The sequence below is a fragment of the Phyllostomus hastatus genome, unplaced genomic scaffold (genome assembly GCF_019186645.2).
Source record: "Phyllostomus hastatus isolate PE091 unplaced genomic scaffold, TTU_PhHast_1.1 phas_scaffold_501, whole genome shotgun sequence".
Lineage (NCBI taxonomy): Eukaryota > Metazoa > Chordata > Mammalia > Chiroptera > Phyllostomidae > Phyllostomus > Phyllostomus hastatus.
The window spans coordinates 47,997,851-48,022,699 of NW_025334033.1; the positions used below are offsets into that span (position 1 = coordinate 47,997,851).

At 44.5% G+C, this 24,849-nt stretch overlaps 1 protein-coding gene across 2 annotated transcripts in view; it reads right to left on the reverse strand.

Moving 5' to 3' along the window:
- MAP3K9 (mitogen-activated protein kinase kinase kinase 9) overlaps nucleotides 1-24,849 on the reverse strand; it is a 77,607-nt gene that overhangs the window by 22,825 nt on the left and 29,933 nt on the right. For both annotated transcript variants that reach the window (XM_045822558.1, XM_045822557.1), the window contains exons 3-4: nucleotides 9,281-9,461; nucleotides 1,002-1,150 (exon numbers count right to left, since the gene is read on the reverse strand). In XM_045822558.1, coding sequence (XP_045678514.1) covers nucleotides 1,002-1,150; nucleotides 9,281-9,461 — 330 coding nt within the window. The remainder of the gene's footprint in view (nucleotides 1-1,001; nucleotides 1,151-9,280; nucleotides 9,462-24,849) is intronic.

Below are 24,849 nucleotides of genomic sequence, written 5' to 3' on the forward strand. Positions count from 1 at the left end.
AAGCAAGGTGCTCCACATCATGATTGTCATGAGTGAATTTGAAAAGAAAATGCAGCACTTCTGTACCCATCCGACAGTTACTGTGGATTTGGCACAAGAAAAGCAAGTCCAAAATTCCCTTGGGTGAAGTTCATTACCACAATTTAACAAGTTACTCATGATTCCAGTCCTCACAATGGGTAACACCTTGGGCCTCAATTTCCCCAAGCACTGGAGCAGGAGTCGGGAAAAGTGAATTCTTTCTACTCTCAGCTCAGCCCTAACCAATGGACTTTAGTTGCCTATGCTATCCCCTTTGCCTCTCTCAACTTAGGGTTTCTCACTTGCAAAAGCATAGGATCTGACTACATGTCTTTTAGAGTTCCTTTCTTCTCAAGTGCTCTTTATTTCTATATGTAAGACACTCAGAGGTTCTATGGCAAAAACTGCTATATGTCCTTAATGTGTATTAAGTACTAATATAAAAAATATTACAGTGATTTTCAACCTTCTTCATCTCATGGCACATATACACTAGTTACTAAAATTCTGTGGCACATCAAAACATATTTTTTTGCCTATCTGACAAAATATATAGGTACAATTTTGATTAATTCACACTGGATGGCTATTGTGTTGGCTGTTGTCATTGTTTTATCTGACAATTTAAGGGAAAGGAGGTCAGTGCCCCTGACTAAGTAGCAGGTATTGCACGTTTTAAAAATTCTTGAGGCACACCGGTTGAAAGCACTTTAGTGCTGGATGGCAGGCTTTAGTTACTAAGTCGAGATCGACAGTCACTGGGGATGGGCAGAAGGGACATGACATCTAAGACATCAATGTTTCAGGGTGTGGACATCATCCTGGAGCAGCTCTTCCAACTGCCTACAGCATTCCTCCCCGAGTGACTGACACTTCATCTCCTCTTTCAGTGACGGATCCTGCAGATCTGGCCAGAATCCATCGAGCGCTAATGGGAAGGTGAACTGCTTCCAGTTTTGTTCCGGCCAGGGCTCACTTACCTTCCATGAGTTTGGCAAAAGGTTCTGGGCATGTAGAAGGGATGGGAAGGGCGAGCTTGTTCATGGCCACTCCATAAGCGACTGCTAAGCCATCGATTCCTCGGAAGGGCACCTCGCCGGTTAGGAGCTCCCAAAGCAGCACCCCATAGCTAAGGAGAGGAAGAAGACAGGAGCCCCGTAATCCCCACAGGTGCAACTTCTCTGAAATAGCTCAGGGGGCCTGGCTGAGCATCCCACATTCTCTCCGGCATGTAGGGAGACTAACAAAACAGACATACTCATGTGTTATAAAAGGGAGACCACACGGCGACCACACGGCCTACAGGCTGAAAGCAACACCTCTGGTGTCAGGCACACTGTTTCAAAGTCCGTTCCTCAGATTCCTCACCTGTAAAGGGCCAATGACACTGGTAGCCTCTCAAGACCGTCATGAAATTAAGTGAGCTACTCTAGTGTTTAAATCAGTGCTCAAGGGCCACAGCTAGTTTGTCGTTGTTATTATTAATGTAATGAACTGGGACAAGGGGGAGCCTGCCCAAAACACATTTTTTCTGTTTTAAAAAAACTTCAGCTTCAGTCTCAAATATACATTTTTTTAGCTTTAGAAAAGCAGAGTGCTGACCATGCCAAACAAACAGATTTTTTTTCTTGTGAAAAACTTCTTTACTGCTCACTGGGTTGAACAGATTCTTGCCCCCATCAGTGAGTCCTTTATCGACACCTCTGTCTAAGTCAAAGAGGACAGGGTCACCAAGGTGGCCTGCACTGGGACAGTGCAGATCGTTGGCTGTGAGCCTTCAGAGTCCCTTCCCGCCCCTGCAAATCCACAGGTCCTAGGAGTCACAGAATGAGGAGCACAAAGCTTAACGGAGTAATTACTTTTACCAATTCATAATCAGAACCAGACAAAATTACAGAGCTGTCAATCCTTCCAGGAATAAGTCAGGACAAGAAAATGTGAGACCGTGAACAATTGGAACAGTGTCTCTCCTTATATTTTTAACACAAGCCTCAGAAATTTGAATACTCATCAGTAGTTCACAACCAACAAAAAGTCATATTAATTAAAAAAAAAAACAAAACAGTATCTATTGTATCACGGTAACTTGCACATGCAGGGTGCTATGCCATTTACAAACATCATCCCGAAACCCTACAACAAACCTGCAAGATGTTTCATCACCATTTTGCAGATGAGAAAAGCGAGTTTCAGACAGGCTCAGCAGCACCGCATTAAGGGTATACGTGAAGTCAGTCATGGCGGACCCTGGATTAACTCTCAATTCTTTCTCTCTAGAATGCCCTTCCACCATTTCTCCGCCTGGTAATAGTCCTTCACTCTAATAGTCTAATAGCCTTTCAAGATTCAATTCAAATGTACCACCACTTATTCATTTATTTTAAACATCTACTAAATATATAGGCATCAAGCTCAATGCCAGGCACTGGGATACAGGATGGAACACAGAGATCAATCCATGAAGAGATTAGTGAGAGGAATAGAAAAAAACATCAGTTAGAATGCAGAGAATGAGTCACAACAGAGACACTATGAGGGCATTAAGGGGCAGGGTGGGGGGAGGTCATCCAAACCAGAAGAGGACAGGGCAGGAGATTGCTAAACCTTGACTGCCGAGTGGAGGAAAAGTCAGTGCTCCAGAGACAGGGATCAGCATGTACAAGGGCATGAACTCGCCTTTAAAGAAGCCCAAGTGGCCTGGCACGGCTCCAAAGAGCAGCAGTGTGCCAACCAATACACTGGACATGGGCATTCCCATACATGGGACCCTCCGTGTGACCTGGCCAGTATCCTTGGGCAATGGCTTTACCTCAGTGACCCCTCTCCAAATACTATTGTTTTCTTTATGTATCTTGACAGAATTAAAGCCTGGTAGACGGTTGCAAGTCTTGTCTTGTCCTGTCTAGACAAGGAGTCAGATTTTAGAGTGAGGCTGATGGAAACAATTGGACACTCGAGGAAGCCTTCCCTAACACCCCCGGGTGTTACTCAGACTTCATTTGGGCTGACATATTGTAGCTGTTTGTTCACCAACCTACGGGCTCCTAGAGGGCAGGGATAGTAGTTTTCAATCTGCATTCCCAGGGCCTTGCCCAGGCTCTGGTACCTAGTAGGCCCTCACACAGTGAGGGAGTTGGTGGATGGGTGTGGGAGTACGTGGTGAGATGGTCCTGCAGGGTGCACTGGGTGCCCCGGAGTAAGCCCAAATGCCACCAAGAATGGCACTATTATACTTCCTATCAAAGCTTTCTCGTGACCCACCCAGACAGTGGTCATGCTGGGCAGCTTCTACCAAATGACCTCTAAGAATTCTCAGCACTGCTGATTAGATACCTAGGTTAGAGGGATGTTCACAAAAACCCAAGTCCCAAAGAACCCCTTTCTCCCTTCCAAGCAAAGATGACTGGTGTCTGAAACCTAATCAGCTGGAAAGACAGTAGAGTGCTTCCAAGGTCCAAACATGCATCCTCTTCGTGTCCTCGCACAAAGAGGTTTTCAGTGATGGTTTTCACGTGGAGCCCCAGGTGACCCACAGAGACGCCTCGGGCCACCTGGGAAAGGAAGGAGCCAGGCCCCCACCCCTCCCAGCGTCAACAAGGGCAGCTCTGCTCATACCTGGCTTGCTTCTTTGCTCCTCAGCATTCCACTCCACTTGAAGGCCTCTACAACTAAGTGAAATAAGAGGACTGCCACTCAAGAAAGATTGAGACAGACTGGAGCAAAATGCCTGCTTTACCACTTGCCAGCAGTGTGACCTTGGGAAAGCAAGTTCACGTCTCCCAACCTCAGTTCCCTCGTCTGTACAACGAAGACAACCATCCCTACACCTCACGGAGAGCTGCAAAGGATATATAACAGCTTCCCCTCACCCAGAAGTGACCATCTATGGCTCACAAACACTGTGTCTCCCCTTGGCGAAGACTTGAAATGAGAAAGTATCTGGTGGGATTTGGGGAGAGCCCACCGTGTCTAGAGAGAGCCTTGTTGAAGGACACCGGCCTTCTGGGAACTAAACCAGTGAAGGTTTTCCTCTGCCAGTGTTCCTGTTCAATTCTGTAACAGAAGGCAGGCAATACAAATGCAGTCTTGGTATTCCTTTCACAGAAACAGAGTCCAAGAAGGACACTGGAGAAACACACATTAGCTGGGCCTGAGCCCCAGGGAGAAGTGGGCAGGAGCCCTCAGTTCTACCTCAGGCTTATCCAACTTTGTTGCTCTCCTGGGACTGAGAAAAGGTCACGAGGGCCTTTCAAGACCATTTACAAGCAGCCTGGAAGTACCAGCTAAAACACTGCCACAGAGCCTCTCCCCCACAGAGAACTGGCAGCTCCCATAGCCCCGCCAGTGATTTCCCAACAGTTCTCATGCCTAGCCCCAAGCCCTCGGGGAATTCACCGGGGTGTCATTCATTAGCCACCTCCAGAGGTACAGTAACCCTTTCCACTGTTTGGTATGGTCAAAGGTGGGGGAGGGATGATATATTTTTTTCAACTTGAAGCAGAAATGCATCAGACGCACAACAACTGTACACCTGAATTGGACCAGGACTATTTTCTTACGAACCTGTGTTATCTCTAAATTAGAAATAACCTGTTTATTAGAGATAACTGTCAACTCAGGGGTCCATGCTCTGAAAGGAGTGGTGCCCCTTGAATGGGCTGTTGCACTTAAGAATCAGCTGTGACCCCACATTCAGGAATCACACTGTTTCTCTTTGGAAAAGACAACTGAACTTTCCATATGTGAAAACACTGTAAACTGTAAAGTAAAGTAACCTACAATTCTTCTTGTTGTTAACTAGACCTCTTTCAAAATGATGATGTATTTAATAACACATATAAGTAATGCATATATTAATATTTCTGACAATAAATATTTATTGATATGCTCACATGATATTATATTCAAAAAGTATCTTAATAAACAGATCACATTTTAAAGGATGGGTGGATGAACATGTGATTAGGAATAAGCATACCAAAATATCAATATAGGTTACCTTTAGAAGTGGGTGATTTTCATTTGTTTATCTATATTTTCTAATTCTTTTCTATCATGAACACATTTTACCACTGTAGTTTTTTTTTAAGATTTTATTTATTTAAGTTTAGAGAGAGGGGAAGGGAGGGTGAAAGAGAAGGAGAGAAACATCAATGTGTGGTTGCCTCTCATGCGCCCCCTACTGGGGACATGGTCCACAACCCAGGTACGTGCCCTGACTGGGAATCGAACCGGTAACACTTTGGTTCTCAGCCCACACTCAATCCACTGAGCAATACCAGCCAGGGCTTACCACTGTAATTTTAAAAATTTATAATGATCAAAAAGAGTCCCCATTTCATCCCCCATGTAACAGGCAAATGAGATCAAACACACACAGCACTCAGCATAGAGCCTGGCCAGTAAGCATCTGCAGGCGGCAAACACTGTTACCAGTGTGTGTGCATTGTGAGAACAGCAACAGACACAGGTTTTCTTCTGGTAAAGATGCAAGGTCATTTGGAGCCACTTGGGTGAGTAGGCTTGAGGAGGGAGGGATAAAAGGCTCATTTAATGGGTTCAACAGATGGTGTCCTAGAAAGAGATACTGCAGCATGGAAGCTCAAAAAGCTGAAACAGAACAGGGTGAGTTATATTTTCAAACCATATTCATCAACCAATCTGAGTCAGGAAGCTTAAGTCCTGGGAATAATTCTAACCTAGAGACCAACCAGCAGAGCAGACTGCATGACAAATTCTAAGACATCTCATCCAAAGTCTTGTTGATTGAAATTTACCTCTAACCTACTCCCCCCTTCAGATAGTAGAATAACATTAGATCCTCTCACCCAAGGCCCCTCAAGCCTGCTTTCAGGATCTGTAATTTAAGGGCAAGACCGAGAGGTCCATCTTGGAACAAGGACACTTTGGGTAAAAGTTGAAAGGTCCTGCCTTGTCCCTCCACAATGGGCACAGCCCTGCAATGGCCTTGCCCTTCTTTGCCTGCCATTTCTCTCACTGTGAGAAGTCCTACATTAGGCATTTGAGTTTTCCCTTCCCACTAGGAATGTACCTGGATACCGGAGGCAATTCTGCTCAAATCACTTTAGTAGCAGAAAGCTTTGGAATGTATGACAAGAAAACTTGAATGAGTTCAAGGTCAGGCTGGGAGAAGAGGCTAGCAGGAACACAGAAAGTAGAAAACAATCACATTACTGAGAAGTTATGTTTTCCCATGAAGAAGAAAGGTAAGAGGAAGTCGAGTGTGGCAAGTGGTTGGCTGAGTGGTCCCCTGAATCCATTCTCTCCCTCTTCCACAGCAAGAGGTTTAGCTGGGCACACAGTGTCCAGCGGGAGCTGACACTCGTCTGCCTCCTGGGGGCCAGGTGTGCCCACATAACCCAGAGCAGGCAATGGGGGTGTGCACAGAGGAGATGTGCCCAACTTCTGGGTCATCTCCAAATTAAAGACAAACTGTTCGCCATGCATAAGCGCTCTTTCCTCTTTTTTGCAGACTATTATGTAGAAGTAACAGTAAAGCAGATGTAAACATTCAGATAAGGGCAATGCATGGAGGGACCTGAAAGATCCTGGGTTCCCGAATGATCTCAGGGTACGGCTGCCCCACCAGCCTGAACTAACTGGACTACTCCTTAAAGGGAATACACTTCTACCTTACTTAAGCCACCATGTCAGTAGGCTTTTTGTAATAGCAGCTTAGTTTAGTTAATATATTAACTACACATATCAGCCTATGGACAAGCAATGAAAAGTATTAGCTTGAAGCACATGATATTGCTGTTTTTTATAGGTCAAAAACAGTTGAGTGTCAGTATACAGATCAATCTAATGAGATCTGGTCAGAGGTTTTAAATAAAGGAAAACTCTTTTCTTCACAATGGCTACTTCACCCTGTATTTAATGTGTGTTGAAATAAGATTCAATATACAGAAGCTATAAAACATCATTGAAACAAATTAGAGGCCTAAATAAATGGACAGATATCCGTTGTTCACTGTTCAAAGACTTAACATTAAGACAGTAATACTCTCCAACTAGATAGCCATATGCAAGAAAATACAGTTGGACCCCTACCTCACACCACATACAAAATTAACTCAAAATGGAACAGAGACCTAAATTTAAGAGTTAAGATTATAAAGCCCTTAGAAGAAAATAGGCATAAGTCTTCATGACCTTGGCTTCGGCAATGGTTTCTTAGATATGACACCAAAAGCATAAGCAATCGAAGACAAAATAACTTGGACTTCATCAAAATTACAAATGTGTGTTTCAAAGGATACCATCAAGAAAGTGGAAAAAACCCTCACAGAATAGAAGAAAATACTGCAAATCATATATCTGATAAGGGACTTGTGTCCAGGATATATAAAAGTATTTCAGAAGTATTTCAACATAAAAATTTATGTATCCTAATTTCTTAAATGGCAAAAGATTTGAATAGACATATATCCAGAAAACATATAAAATGACCAGCAAGTACATGAAAAGATGTTCAACATCATTAGTTACTAGGGAAATACAAATCAAAACCATAACGAAGTATGACTTACTATGTACTAGGATGGCTATAATAAAAAAGACAGACCATAACTAGCGTGAAAAGAATGTGGAGAAACTGGAACTCTCATACATTGTTACTGGAAATGCAAAATGGTACGGCCAAAGTGAAAAACAGTTTGGCGGTTTCTCAAAAAGTTAAACATAGAACTACCACGTGACCCAGCAATTTCACTCCTCAGTATGTACTCAGGCGAACTGATAACATGTTCACACAAAAGCCTGTACACTAATGTCCACAGCCAAAAAGTGGGAACAACCCAAATGTCCATCAACTGATGAACAGTAGATAAACAAATTGTGGTATATCCATAAATAGAATATTACTCACCTATTAAAAGAATGACGTTCTGACACACGCTAAAACATGAATGGACCTTGAAAACATTACACTAAAAAACGAAACCAGTCAAAAAAGACCACATATGATATGAACCCATTTGTATGAAATGTCCAAAATGGCTGCACAGAGGCAGAAAGTAAGCTAGTGGTTGCCAGGACGGGCTAGGGAATGACTGCTAACAGGTGTCAGGTTTCTTTTTGGGGCAATACAAATACTCTGAAAATAGATATTGGTTATAGTAGGTTGAGTGGTGGCCCTAGAAAATTATGTCCATGTCTTAATACCCAGAGCCCTTATTTGGAACAGTCTCCTCTAGAGTGTCTGGCGGGAGTGTGGCCCTGCTGACACTCATTATAGACTTCTGGTCCCCAGACTATAAATTTCCATCGTTCTAAGCCACCGGGTTTGTAGTAGTTTATTGCAGCAGTCCTAGGAAACTAGTTACAATGGTGATTGGTATAAAACTTTGTAAATTCACTAAAAACCACTGACATACTTCTTAAAAGGGTAAACCTTATGGTACATGAATAATAGTATCAAGAATGCTATTTATAATACACACAAGTACCCAAGTTTACTTTACAACACAACAGGAAACAACAACTTCACAGACTGAAGTACAGTGATAACCTGTAGTCCTCTCTCTTGCACACCAAGGTGATGCCGCTGTCTCACAGCCACGACGATGCCTGCTCGCTCTGTAGATGCTCCTCCCATCACTAGGGACAAGAATTTTAGATCCATGTCCTTGTGACCTCTTGGGCTGACATTTACTAGGGGGATGGCTGGTCTGTGACTCTGCATTTCTAGGAGCATGCTTGAGACCTGTCTTTTCCCATTCTATATCCATATTCAACAAACAGACTAAAAAAGTTAACCAGCTAACTGAAAGTAATCATTTCCAGCCCACCAAGAAAAAAGAGACAGCACAAAGAACACTTATCGGCCCAGGAGCTACTTATCAATCCAGCAATAAGAGCTACTATTGCTAAGCAAGCCAGGGTGACCCTGGTGAAGGTCTCCAGGAGTGACTGAGTGCCCTCACCACCTTGCACTCAGAGATGGGAGTGCACTTTGCCCCCGGAATGTGTGCATCTTCCCTGGGAAACAATCACCAACAGAGAGGGTCCTGCATAGATATGTACTTGCCACAGCACTGGAGGGGATTTCTGAGAGATGAAGACTTTGGAAACTGCCCCCTGGCAACATGGAAATTAGTGTAGATTGCTCTGAAGGGGTCACTCAGACCTACTTGGGGTTCCTGGGAATCTATGCAACCTCAATTCTCCAAGTCCTGAGCGTGTGCACAGCCAAAACAGACCTGGGGGACACTGACCCTGCCCTTCTGGACCTTACCTCCACACATCGCTGCCTTTGGAAAACATGGAGGCACGAATGACTTCGGGTGCCATCCAAGCATATGTCCCTGCCGCGCTCATCTTGGTGGTTCGGTGCCATTCCCGAGCCAGGCCAAAATCAGTGATCTTCAGAATCTTGTTGCTCAGGTCTCCATTCTCCACCTTCTGGAGGATCAATACTAGGCAAGGAAAGGAATAACAGAAGAAACCAGAGAGTCTGCATTAATCACAGGGAAACCACAAAATACAGAGCCCTCCTGACATCCACATGTCCTCTCCTGCAGGCTCCACCGCGCAGCTACCATGGACTGACTGATGGTAGGAGCCACCACCTCTTACACACCTGCGACACATCCATTTTTATGCCAAGTTTTTGACAGGCATTATCTCCAACCCTCACAAGAGCCTTATGGGGTACATACAACTGCCATCTCTGTTTTACAGAGGAAACTGAACTATAGCACCATTCAATACATTTTCCAAGGCCACCAACTAATAAGCCAGGACTGAAGCTCAGGCAGCCTAACTCAAGAGCCTTCTCTCTTAACATTGAAACCATACGGCCCATTCATGCCCTAGGAAAGGAGCTGTGCGGTCACTGCTTACCCTCCTTACGGAGGGCTACTTGGGCTCCCTGTCTGCCAGGGCACCCATGGGCTATGACCACTCTCAGACCACAAGGAATGGAAGCGCATGTTAGATTTTCAAGGTTTCAGTGTCTGAACGGTTTCCATGAACTAGTCAAGTTTATTTAAACCCTTAAGGAAACACATTTGGGGACAAAGAGATTTCCCTTTAATCCAGGAACTTAACCTACCTGTCGAGAACTGGCTGACAGGGTCAGAGGGCACACACATGCTCACACCTACGATGTTCTCGGTGAACATGGCCCAGGAAGAAAGAACTGGTGCACTGGGCTGCGCTGTCTCCCAAGGAGTAACACCAAAGCACCGTGGTCCGGGAGCCATCTTGGCGTTCCTAGGAGAGCAGCCAAGGCAGCCACCTCACCCAGGACGGTTCCAGTGGCAAGTGTGTGTGGCCTTGTGGGAGCCAATCTCCCCCGAAAGGGCAAAAACACTAAATGACTACAGTGCTGTAAGCTACGCCAAGGAACTCTGCCTAAGGGGGCAGTTGTCAAACTCGCTGGATCTGTGGAAGATGAGCCTCTGTTTTCACAAGAGGGATGTAAGGCCTGGGATCAGTTCAATCTCTTGAATCTCACTGGGCCATGTGGGATTCAGAGTGCTGAACACAGGATTTCAGGGAAGAAAGGAAGATTCTCTTTGCCACTCAGAGAGGGTTAGGGGGGTCAGTTTTAGGGCAAGGGACTTAGGCAGGTCCCTCAAGTCACATAACTGTACTCTTCCTGCTGTGCCCACCGGCCCCCCACCCACCCCCAGCAAATGTCCACTGAATTGTTACCATACTGAAAGGACATTGGCCAAGGATCTCTAAATCCTGGGTGCTTCTCAGAAACCATCAGTACAGAGGGATTACAAGCAGCCAAGGAGCTGGAGGCACAAAAGGAAACAGTGCCAGCCACTCCCTAGATCTAATGGACTAAGACTCCCTCCTCCACACCCTCTCCTCCGACACACCCCTCCTGAGCTTCCATCATCCTGAAAGGGTCCAGCCTCTGAATGCTTGGGCAAATTATAAAAACAACAACAACAACAACAACAACAGAAAACAAGCCTTTCTCCATGTCATCTAACAAAAATCTTTTCAGATCTTTCTGTCTCTTTCCCCTTCTCCTCAAACAGAGATCACAGACAAATATGCACTCAGGTTGCTGACCCTAAAAGACAATGACACTAAAGAAGCCCACTGTTCCCTCTATAAAGGGGCCACCAGCTGCTGACCATTTCTCTCTGAGCCGACCTTGAACCAAAGGTTCAGAGGGAACCCTCCCCCTTCCATAATCCACCAAATCTCCAGGTGGGCTGGGATGGGGTGCAGTGGGGAGGAAGGTTAGAGTTTCAAGGTACATATGGAAGCATCTGAACTTCCTCATACTCTATGCTGGAGAGGGAAGCAGAGAAGTTTAGATTCTGTTACAGGAAATGGATTTTTAGCCACTGAATGGCATACTGAAGATGATTTTTTTTTAAATGGCAGAATGATGGAGATGGGGCAAGAATCAGTCTGGAGTAGTGGGTCCGAATGTAAAGGCCTATAATAGTGCAGGTCCAGCTCAGTTTCACCTAAGCCCCACCACTCCCTGCTGTCTTACACCCAGCCAACCTCAAACATTTATCCCAACAGGGTGGGCCCTTAAAGGCATCTGAGTTAGAAATCCCTGCCCTCAGCCAACAGGAGAAGCTGTAACCAGAAGCCAGCTAATTTTACAGATGACACGATACTGTATGATCGAGAACCCTAAAGATTCCACTGAAAAGCTACTAGAACTAATACATAATTTCAGTAAAGTAGCAGATTATAAAATAAATATCCAGACATTAGTTGCATTTTTATACAACTAATAATGACAAACAATAATGAACTATCAGAAAGGGAAACTAAGAAAACAATTCCATTTACAACTGCATCAAAAAAATATCTAGCAATAAATTTAACCAAGAATGTGAAAGGCCTGTATCAGAAAATTGAGATACTGAAGAAAGAAACTGAAAAGGATACAAGTGGAAGTATATACTATGTTCATGGATAGGAAGAACTAACATTAAAATGTCCATACTAGCCAAAGCAATCTATAGATTCAATGTAATTCCTATCAAGAGGCAAATGGTGTATTTCACAGAACTAGAACAAATATTCCAAAAATGTATATGGAACCACAAAAGACCCCAAATAGCAACAGCAATCTTGAGAAAGAAGAACAAAACTGGAGGAATCATGCTACCTGATAACAAACTATACTACAAGACCACAGTAATCAAAACAGCATGGTACTGGCATACAAACAGACATATAGACCAATGAAACAGAACAGAGAGCTCAGAAATCAGCCCATGCCTGTACGGTCAATTAATATTTGACAAAGGAGGCAGAAACATACAATGGGGTAAAGACAGTCTAGTCAATAAATGGTGTTAGGAAAATTAGAGATGTGCCCCCCAAAATGAAACTAGATACCTTCTTACATCACATACAAGAATAGACTCAAAACACATTAAAGACTTAACTGTTAGACTTGAAACCTTAAGAACCCTAGAAGAAAACACAGCCAGTAAAATCTCAGACATTTCTCATGGCAGTATTTTTCTAACATATCTCCTCAGGCACAGGAAACAAGCAAACAAACAAAATCAAACGAGTTAAGACTACATCAAACTAAAAAGCTTTTGCACAGCAAAAGAAACCATCAAAAAAATGAAAAGACAACCCACAGAATGGGAGAATATATTTGCCAATGGTATATCTGATAAGGGGTTAATTCCAAAATTTATAAAAACATAAAATTCAACACCAAAACAAACAAACAATCTAATTAAAAAAATGGGCAAAGGACCTGAATAGACACTTCTCCAAAGAGGACATACAGATGACCAACAGACATATGAAAAAATGCTCAATGTCACTAATCATCAGAGGAATGCAAATCAAAACCACAATGAGACATCATCTCACACCAGTCAGATGGCTGTTATCAATAAATCAAAAACAACAAGTGCTGGTGAGGATACAGAGAAAAGGGAACCTTTGTGTACTGTCGTTGGTGGAAATGCAGGCAGGTGAAGCCACTGTGGAAAACAGTATGGAATGTCCTCAAAGTAAAAATGGAACTGCCTTATGATCTAGCAATTCCACTTCTGAGAATATATCCACAGAAACCCAAAACACCAATTTGAAAGAATGTATGTACTGCTTTGTTCATTGCAGTGTTATTTACAATAGTAAAGATCAGAAAGTAGCCCAAGTGCCCATCAGTAGATGGGATAAAAAAAAAAACCTGTGGTACATTTACACAATGGAATGCTACTCCACCGTAAAAAAGGAAATCTTACCTTTTGCAACAGCATGGATAGACCTGGAGAGTATTATGCAAAGTGAAATAAGCCAGACAGAGAAAGATAAATACCATATGATCTCACTTATATGTGGAATCTAATGAACAAAATAAACTAACAAACAAAACAGACTCAATGACAGAGAACAGACTGACAGCTGTCCAAAGGAGGGGATTGGAGGGCTGGGTGAAAAAGGTGAAGAAATTAAGCAAAGAAAAAAAAAGAAGCCAGCTAGTAATCTTAGGAGATGGTTACAGCCAATGATTCTCAACAACAGTGTCTCAACATATTGGTATCAACCAAGCATCTATTACTAGTAATAATTATGGTTATAAAGTCTGTGAAAGCTTTATGTTTTCCAGAGTTTTTTTTTCCATTGAGATGAAATTCACGTAACATAAAAATTAACCATTTTTAAAGGGAACAATTCAGTGGTATTTAGTACCTTCACAATGTTGTACAACCACCACCTCTATCTGGTTTCAAAATACAGGGTCCAGCACAAATAACACCCCTTTTTATCACACAATCTTTTATTACAAAATCATTAGCATGTAATTCTGTAACATAACAATATCACACTCAAGTACACCATAGGCCATTTTAGGTGAAATGTGCAAATTAAAACTATAAATTATTACACCCATATTATTGCCCTACCAACCACACTCAAGCAGGCACTACATCTGCCAGACCCTGTATTTTCATCACCCTTACAAGAAAACCCCATACCCATTAAGCAACCATTCCCCATTCTCCCCTCCTCCAAGTTCCTGGCAACCACCAATCTGCTTTCTCTCTCTGTGGACTTACCTAGTCTGGATATTGCACATAAATGGAATCATAAAGTAAGTGACACACATGGCTACTGCACTGAGCATATTTTGAAGCTGCATCCATATAGTGGCTGTGTCAGTACTTTGTTCCCTTTTATGGGTGAATAATACTCTGTGGTGCGGCTACACCGCGGTATCTCTATCCATCTGTCCATTGATAGACACTGAGGTTGCTTCCATCTTTTAATTACTGTGAAGATTTTGATTATTGTGGATAGTGCCATGAACATGGCTGCACATGTACTTGTCTGAGCACCAGGGATGTGCACACCTAGGGGTGTATACCTAGGAGTAGAATTACTAGGTTACACGGTAATTCTGTTTAACTTTTTGAGGAATCACCCAACTGTTTTCCAAGGTAGTTGAACCAATTTACATTCCCAGCAGCAATGTATGAGGGGTCCAATTTCTCCACATCCTCACCACACTGATTTCTCTTTTTCTTTTCTTTTTCTTTTAATAGTCTCTCTAGTGGATGTGAAATGGTATCTCATCTTGGTTTGGGCTTTCATTTCCCTAATGATTAATGATGTTAAGCATCTTTTCACAAGCTTGTTGGTCATTTGCATATCTTCTTTGGAGAAATGTCTATCGTTTGCCTTTTTGTTTTGAGTTGTAAGAGTTGTTTATATTCTGGATACTGGACCCTTACCAAATATATAATTCACAAATACTCTTCCCTTTCTGTGGGCTGTCTTTTCACTTACATAATAATATCCTTGATGCATAAACTTTTTAAATTTGGATGAAGCCCACTTTACCTTCTGTTGCTCATGCTTTTAAAGATACTATCAAAGATAGTATCTTCATAAGATACTACTATCAAAGAATTCATTGCCAAATCCCAATTTGTGAAGAGTCACCTCAATGTTTTCTTCTAAGAGTTGTATAGTTTTAACTATTACACATAAGTCATTCACCTATCCTTAGTTAATTTTTGTACATTTTCTGAGATAGGGGTCCGACTTCATTTTTTTTGCTTGGTATATTCAACTGTCCCCATACCATTTGTTAAAGAGGAAAGCCTCACCTTTTAGAACAGAATGGAGCACAATTCTTTCCCAAGATGCTTTCCCAGGAGGGAAAGAAAGGCTACCTTCACAGCAGCTTATTCATCTGCACTGCTGGAGGAAGCCCACTGTAAGCTTCTACAACCGACAAACAGCTGCAGCAGTGACGAATTATTGTGCTGTACTTCACGGAAAATTTAAGAATGCCTTACTAAAATGTAGAAATTCCACAGAAGTCTATCGTGTAAACCTCACATCTCATGCGTGAGGCAGTGGAACAAATACTGAGAACAACCAACAGGCCAGGCCTAAGTCAGTGGGGACCTGGCCAGGGCAAGAGGAACAGAGAGGAAAGGATGCATTTGAACTAAAAACCTAGTGATAAACCAGATACAGGGACTCGATGGAGAAGGAAGAGGTCTCCCGTCTTTCAGACAAGGGTGACAAGTAGGAGGGTGGTGAGCCTGACTGGGAAGCTGAAACAAAGCTCATTTGAAGAAACCAAGTTCCATCTGGGACATAAGGGTTTTTACGTTGACAGAAACAAGAGTCAGTGCGCAACAGAAAAAAATAGCAGACAACTAAAATCTCAGGCTCAACACTCTCCATGCGACCCTGGACAAGTTTCATATACCGGGCCCCTCTGCTCCTGCCTCTACACAGTGGGGATAAAGAGTATAGGTAATATGAGATCAGTAGGGTGCCCAACACATGGACAGGCACTCAGGACACTGCAGCTGTCATCACTACTGTTAAGTGTCTTGCACATACTGAAAACCACAGGACTCTGCAGTCAAGGTGTTGAGGTGGGAAGCCTGCAGTCCCTGATACATAATAACCATGGAATAAATTCTTATCGCATCAATAAATGAAGTGGTTGATGAAATAATAATGACAGCTGCCCATTATGGGGCGCTTACTATGCAGCAACATGTTGCTCTTTACATGATGTATGGACAGAGGCTGACATATATCACCTTAGTTCATTATTAAACCAACCCCTTATGAAGCAGGCATCATTATTTTTCCCATACAACCCATGCTGAAACAGGCACAGACAGGTTAGTTATGTTAGTGAGGGATGGGAATGAAGTCCGAAGCCAGATCTCTCGCGGGCTGTGCCATCCGGAGGACTAAAAGAAATCCTAAGTATCTTTAAGGCCTGTTTCAATGTCTGCTTGATCCCTAAAACGATCATTGATTAACTAGTGTGCACTGCTCTCCCTTTTCCTGAATTACTCCTTCAGCACCCAAAACCAATACCACGTAACTTTACATCATGCACTCCTTCTCACCACGTCCACTGCTGCACGCGAGTGTCTCTTCATTTCCTCTGGAATGTGACGGAATGCCGCTCCTAGAAGGCAAAAACCCGGTTCTCTTTCTTCTGGAATGCACGCTGTCTCCACTCCAGGAACCAAGAGAACTGCCCCCTCGCTGGTCACTTATTCCACTGACAGAGGACCTGTGCATCATTCTCAGACTATCTACTGCCCAATCCTATTTTGCCGGGTGGTGTGGGCATCTTCCCAAAGTTACCAATCCCTGGGGAACTAAGGGGAGCCGAGTGCTCAGTGGGGAGGATAACGACCCTGGAGAAAGAGCAATACCTCGGCCAGGGTTCACTAGTGACTAACACATCCAGCTGGTGCAGGTGGTGGTGGGGGGCGGGGTGGTGGGGAGGGTGGAGGTGGTGGTACACGAGGAAGGGTAAGCTGGTGACTCTGCCACCAAGGACCTTCCAAAAGCTACCAAGAGGGTGTATCTTTCCAAAAGTGGAAAGATACATGACAAAACTGAATAGCAGGCCAGCACAAAGTGTGCGCTAATAAGGGCTCAAGTTTTGCTACAATCACTTAAGATAATCACAGTTTTCCAAACCTCAGTAACTCAAGGACATTATTCCCAATTATGTCCAGATCAGGGCACCACCTATATACCATTTACTTAGTATTTTTCTTTAAATTGACTTTTTAATAAACTCAAGAAGAAATTTTATATCATGACAAATGAAAAAAAATTATTCTAATAATAGGTACAGATAAATAAAATGAAAATAACTTATTAAGTCTCAGTAGATCCTGCTACTGGTTGAAGTTCTGAGCCTAAGGCTTACTTTCCTGGTTAGAAATAAAAGATTAGAAATGTTAGGAATAAAGGCAAGCTAGCACCAACATGAACCTGAGCCTCTATGAACACAGAGTGGTTGAATGACTTTCAATGGGATTCAATGGCATTTAAGACAGACCACCCAACAGGGCCTCAGGGCCATTCCCTGCCAGAGCATCAGAGGGAGAGAGGAGCCGAGAAGGATGGTCACAAGGGCTTCCTGCGTCTGACCCCATCTCAGTTAGCTGGAGGCCAGGCTCTCAGGACTCCCCCGGAAGTCCCAATGGTGAATGAGAGCTATCACTCTGAGATTTCTTGTTCCTTATTCCCCTCCATTAGCACAGGGGGCTCTGGGTTGTTAAATGCTCACCTGGGCATCAAGGCCTTCATTTGGTTCCAATGATTCAGCATCATCTCTCCCAGATGAAGCAATCGGTCTAACTCTTGTTTTGAGGATTATGTTTTGCTTGATTTAATCTTGTTTTTTTTTTAGTTTATTGTCAAATGTATATACACATAGAAGAGTATATATAAAACATGTAGTATGGCTCAAAGAAAATAAGACGAAAACCCACGTGACCCCATCTGGTCTCTTGGAAGCTCCACGTGACCCTTTCTGTCACATCCCCTGCCCCCTCCCCAGACATCACACAATCTTGACTTCTGTCATTCATTCCCTTACTTTTCTTTGTACTATTACCTCCTATGTCTACATCCCTAAATAAGATATTGTTTTGTTCTGAATAAGTGACTAGGACGAGCACAAATGCAGCTGTGTGTGCTAGTCTCCTGGGGCCACCATAAGAAATTAACACAAAGTTGGTGGCTGAAAGCAACAGAAAGTTATTCCCTCAGTTCTGGAGGCCAGAATGCTAGTCTGAAATCAAGGTGCAGGCAGAGCCATGCTATGCTCTCTCTAGAAGCTCCAGGGAAGATCCGCCCTTGCCTCTTGCAGCCTCTGGTAGCTGCCAGCAATTCTTGGCATTCCTTGCCTCAGGGCAGCGGAACTCCAGTCTCGTCATTGGGTCCTCTGCCCTCTGTGTGTGTCTGTCTGCGTCTTCACATGACGTTTTCATCTCTGTGTGTCTACATCCACACTACCCTCTTCGTATAAAGACACCAATCATTGGAGTAGGGTCACTCCTCACCCAGCATGACCTCATCTTCATTTGATCACATCTACAAAGATCCTATGTCCAATCAGTGTCACATTCACAGATTAGGCAATCAACATATCTTTTCTAGGGAAACACAATCTACCCACAAAGCAGCATAACAATAAAAATATTGCCTTTGCTAGAGGAAGCCTCCCAGAAAGGAATAAGCTAAACAGAGTGTTTGGTCATGGTTCCAGAGAACTGCCAAGAGCCCTTTCTGGGAAAGCCATAAGCAAGATCATAAACGAGTCTCCACGATATTGGTAGGTGGCCACAGTGGGGACATCTGGCGGTGGGGACGTGGGCCCAGGTGCAGACACTGGACATCCATCAGGAATATGGCTGAGGGAGCGAGTGCCTCTAATTTTCTATTTCTAAGTTCACTATGACCTGCCTCTGGTTCTCAGGGTGGGACGTTCCGTCTCTCCCGTCAGTGGATCTAGGAGCGGTGAGCAGGGGCTTCATCAGCACGTGAGCAAGACAGCCAAGTACAGATGAGAACCTGGAGCTGGCTCCCCAGTAGTCAGTCCTCAGGTTAAAGTGATGGAACACGGGCAGTAGGTGAGTAGTTGAGGACAGCCCGAGTCTCACTGCCCACCCTCTCTGTCTGGTGCACAGCCACTCTCCTGGGGTCTCCCTTCACAGTCCTCGGGGACCTCCCCGCACCTACTCCTGTGCCCTGTACCCCACTTTCCCTTTTGACTGGTTTCTTCTCCTGCTTTGGTGGTGTGTTCCCCAGTAGCTCCTTAGAAAGAAGGCATGGAATGAACATTTTTTTTCTGTTAGACAATTACATACTCCATCCCCATGATTGGACATGTTCCTTCATGAAGTCTGAAGGCATCATGCATTGTATTCCTAATTCCAACACCGTTGTTAAGAAGCCCCAGCCACTTTGCTTCCTGCTGCTCTGCATGTGAGACCTCTTTTTCTTTCGGGAAATGTCTAGGCTCTTCTTCATCCCCAGTGTTCTGAAATCTCAGCGGGTGGGAATTTAGCGACTACTTTCAAATCTGACAATTCATGTCCTTCAGTTACAGGGAATTTTCTTGAATTATTTTACTGTTAATTTCCTCCCCTGTATTTCTCTGTTTTCTCTTTCTCTAGAACCTCTCTTCAGATAATGGGCTTTTTAGAAAGGTCCTCCCATTTTCCTATCTTTTCTTTCCTACTTTTTCCAGCTTTTTTTCTTTTTGCTCTTCTTTCTGAGGCATTATCACTTTATCCTCTAACTCTTCTGTTGGGTTTGCCATTTCCCTATTATGGTTTTCATTTTAAGACCGCTCCATTTTATTTACTGAATTTTTTAAAAAATTGAGTGGCAAGCACCAACGTGGCCGTGTAACAGCTGTTTCTGTCACACAGGTGCAGTAGCTTTCCTTTCACCTGAGCGTGTCGCTGATGGGTCCTTTTTCTTTCTTTGTTTTCTCCCGCTGCTGTTTGTTCCAGCTCCTTTTTCTACTTGTGCTTGGGTCTTTAATGCACTTTTTCTCAAAGTTATAGTAATCCTGGGTTGTCTGTTCATGATTAAGAACCTGATTGTGCTTAGGTTTTAAAAAGGAAGTCTTTTAGGTTTTACAGGTACCTACTGAAATATTTACCAAAAAATATACAGGGTCCGGTACAAATAACACCCCTGTTTTATTACAAAATCATTTATTATGAAATCATAAGCATGTGATTCTGTAACATAACATCACACTCAAGCACACCATGTGACATTTTAGGCGAAATGTTCAAGTTAAAACTATAAATTGTTACACCCATGTTACCATACCAACCACACTCAAGCAGGCCTCACTTCTGCCGGACCCTGTGTATGATACTGCAGGTTTCCTTCAAAACAATCACGGGTGGAGAACAAGCGGGGTGACAGAAGATATAACATTACCCGTGAGCTAGCTGGTTGTTAACACTGTTTGAGTACCTGGGAGTTCATTATGTCATTCCCCTCACCTGTGTATATGTTTTCCATAATAACAAGGGGGCATCAAAAGCTGGGTAGAACCTCTAGGCACATAGGAGCAATCTGTCAGCTTCGAGCTTCACTGTGGGCAGATGCGGGTGAGCCTAGACAAGAATATCCATCTGGCCCTGGCTGGTATAGCTCAGTGGATTGAACGCCGTCTGCGAACCAAAGTGTCGCAGGTTCGATTCCCAGTCAGGGTACATGCTTGGGTTGCAGGCCATGGCCCCCAGCAACCGCACATTGATGTTTCTCTCTCTCTCTCTCTATCTCCCTCCCTTCCCTCTCTAAGAATAAATAAATAAAATATTTTTTTTAAAAAAGAATATCTATCTGAAGCCATTTCCCTTCAGCTGGTCAGCTCCCAGGGGGCAGTACTCTTCCAAACTGCCGGGAAAGTAAAGGTCTGGCTGCGGGAGTGCTGGGAATCAAGTCATGAGCGGGGCGAGGCGGTCCCAGAATATAGGCTTTAGGACAGAAGCCGTGACTTCATCTTCCCGTTGTTTAAAACAAAGTACCCACACTCTCCGTATGCCCAGTGTCCACCAGTCCAGAACTGTCCCGCCCCTGCCAGAAGGAAAGGCAGCCAGTGGCTGCCTGGAGTGGAGAAGGAAGCGGTCCAGGGGCCCAAATGCACTTCCTACAGCTGCTACCCAGTCGTTTTTAATTTAGCGCTCACTTCACCCCGCTTCCTGAGGTACCTGGGGCTGCCAGCTCCTAGACTTTTAATGAGCCTGTGATATAAACAGATTGATTCTTTGTTTCCTCACTATCAGCTTAAAAGTGTCTTTCCCAAATGTCCTAAGTCAGTCACCACTCATCCACCTGATTTCCAGCTTCCAACACTTTATTACTATGGTCTCCTCTCCTGTTTGCCTTTCAAGTTCCTGCAGTTTCAGTGGGGTTTCAAGAGAGCACAGCAGATGAGGTACCTGGAGGTATTCAGTCTCCCTTCTTAGCCTGGAAACCTGCCTTCGGTTTGTTTGTTTTCTTGAGTGGGAGAAGGAAACCAGTGTAGTCCGTCTCCAGAGGTGCCCTGCCAGAGCTTCCCCCTTCCCTTGGCTTGGTTCCTCCATCTCTCCCAACATGCAAAATCGGCTCCTGCTTGCCCCTGCCAAAGCTCAGATCAGCCACCACGTCTGTGCCACAGCATCCTCTCCCACCTTAATAAGGACAGTTTCTGAGCTTCAGCAAGGAAGAAAGAAAAGAGCACTAGATGAAGACCCAGAATGTCTGGTGGGGGCTCCTCACTGTGTGACCATCACCAGACGGTCCCCACCTCTGGCATTCCCTGTGATTCCCGGAAAGTCACGTCAGTCTTTCCTGGGCCCAGCCAAGTTCTGCCACCCCTCTGAGCTGAAGAACAGCTAAACCGAAGGGCAAAGAGAAGTTAGGCAAGAGGAGTCTACCCCAGGGAAAAGCTCCATAGGCAGAGCCAGGCTCCAGGTGCCTGAGTCAGCACGGGAGACAGTGCTTCCTGCAGCACATCGTCTCCAGTGGAAGAAGGAAGCGCTCAGGCTCCAGCCCCACAGGCCAGACTCCGGTTGTGCTGACTCAGCAAGAGCCACCTGGAGGAGCGTGACTCATGGGCCACTACAGCAAAGTGAGAACACGCCAGCATGCAACCCCCAGACTCTGTTGGCCGCAGCCCTCGGCCCACTCTGTCCCTCCAGGCAAGGCCAAGAGAGGCCAGACTTGCCTGCTGAGGCAAATGATTCACCACCTAGACTCCTGACTCTCTGGCTCAGCAGAGGTGTGGTGCTGCTGGAGACAGGAGGGAGATGCCAGCAGCAGCTAAGGCCCCGACCGAGTTCGGCAAGGTCAGCAGAGCTGCACCGAGTCCACTGGCACTATCAGCAAGGCTGAGCTTCCCAACAGACGTTCAGGACCCATTAGCTAGAAGTCACTGTCGGGAGAACTACAGGCAGGTAGAGAGAACTGGGTCTTTGGGGACTGAGGATCTGCCCCCTCTTGGTACAGAAAAGGAAACTACTGGAGGTATGCAATGTGCTTCTGGAAAGGCCAGCCAACTCCCAGCACAGTGCCCCTTTCTGTGACCGGGGGCGAGAACAAAGCTGAACTATAATGGCCTCCCTCTCTGTACCTGTAACCTGAAGAGGCACATAGTACCCAGCAAATATCTGTCTTGAGTGAATGAATGAATACAAACCACCCCAGGGGCTTCTGGCTGCTTCGGCTAAGGCAATGGTCCCCAAATATGTATCTGCCTGAGGGCTGGCAACATCAGAATCACCAAAGAAACTATAGCAGTGGCTCCTAACCTTTTAAAATGTGTCCTTTCAGCCTTAAAAAGAGTCATTGTGATGGTGAATGTACTTTTTAGAAAACCGTGGTTCAGTGGGCTGAATGCTGGCCTGAGGGCCAGGTCCCCAGTAGCAGAGGCGTGAAAGGCAACAACACACTAATGTTTCTCTCTCTCTCTTTCTTTTCTCCCTCACTTCCCCTCTGTCTAAAATAAATAAACAAAATCTTAAAAAAAAAAAGTGGGGGGGGGATCCCTGGCTGGCGTAGCTCAGCAGATTGAGCGCAGGCTGCGAACCAAAGTGTCGCAGGTTCAATTCCCAGTCAGGGTACATGCCTGGGTTGCAGGCCATGACCCCCAGCAATCACACATTAATGTTTCTCTCTCTCTCTCTATCTCCCTCCCTTCCCTCTTTAAAAACAAAAATAAATAAAATTAAATTAAATTAAAAAAAGAAAACAATACCCAGAACAAATGTTTGTGAGGGCCTTAACGTGTGCCACTGGACTAAGTTAATCACTGGACTAAGTGATTTGCCCGTACTTTTATTGAATTCTCTCCACAGTGCTGGAAGGCACTTTCAAACGTGGAGGCTGGGACTCGGAGAGGCTGTCCACAAGCAGGAAGACGCGTGCCAGGACACAAGCCAGGTCGGAAGGAAATGGCGTCAGGGCGCCAGACCGCTGGACCAAATTCACCACCCAAGAAGAAAAACGCTTGCAAGTGAATTCACATTTTATCAGCGCAGCAACACCCACACACATCTGAAAAACAGAAATATGGATACTTGCACTTTCTACAAACACATTTAAATTCAAAGACACCTTGCCGCAGTCCCCTCCCCAGGGGCCTACAGCCCATCACTGGGAACCGCTGCGCTCAAGGACTAGAAGCCCATGGTGCAGAAAGCAGCAGGACACCCCACCCAGGATAGCATCACCTGTCGGCCCTCAGCTCACATCCAAGCAGGTGTCTCAAAGCCTCGGATTCCAGAGGAGTGGATGGAAGAGAATCTCCAAGGGGTTAAAACAGAAGGACAGAGTCAGCAGGGTTGTGAGAAAGAGAAAACAAATTGAAAACACAGCAGAAATGAACTGCTACATGAGCAATCCTGGCAACATGTTGTGGAAGGACTAACAGGGATTAATGAGAGGAAAGAGCCTGAAATCTGTGACCCAGACTGCTAGTCGCCCTTCAGCGGTTCCTCTCCCCTCCTCCCACCGTAACAGAACCCGCAATTTCAAGATGGGCACCTGGCCACCTATAACATCCATTACATCCCCCAGCCTCCCTGTTCCTAGCTATAGCCAAGTGACTATGATGTCTCCTGTAGCTGCTTTCTGTAATTTGCCTTAAAAGATACCAGCTTGGGGCCTTTGGCCCCGCTTCTTCAACCCTTCCTACACTGCGCCTGGAACATGCGTGTGATAAGATCATGAGGATAAGATCGTGCCTAAAAGTTGGCACAGCTGTGAATGGAAAGTTCAGGGCTCGTAGAACAGAGATGCCATACCAGCCATGGACCGTTCTCACCAGACCTTAGGTCCCAGAGAAACAGACTTCTTATTTCAGCCCCTGATACTCTGAGTGTCCACTTCTCATAGCTAGCCCTAACCTAACTAATACCAAGTTCAATTCTACTACCACAAAAATCTCTTTACAGCAAAACAGAAAAAGACATACTAAAACTGAAAATCTAAACCCAAAGTAACATTTCAGCCAATAAAATCTCCTCCCAAGGTATGGTCAGGTGGCTCGGGTGGCTGGAGGGCTGTCCCCACTGACCAAGGTTGTGGGTGAGGTCTCCGGTCAGGGTGAATCATGAATTCAACCAATGATTACATGGATGGGTGGACCCACAAATCAATGTTTCTCCCTCCCTCCCTCTCTCTCTCTCAAATTTGATAGACTAAAAAAAAATTTTTTTTAATTTCTACCCAATATAGCCAAAGATTTGGATGGCTTCTCCAAGTTGCTATAAAATGAAATCAACGTGAAACACGTTTCAACTGCATATTTTTAAAGTTGTATGTCATGCTTTATAATAGGTGTTGACTTAAATATTTCAAAAACAGGAGTCCACATTAGTAGAGGACCTACGTGCTCTGTGCTAAGTACAGGGTGTTCGAGCTTAAATTAAACCAGTACCTCCCCTTCAGGAAAATCACTGGGAAAAAGATTCAGGGAGTGAGAAAGGATGGAGCAGGAGACTTTTGTCTGTTTTGTTATAAACCCTGTGCTGTAACTTGAAGCCT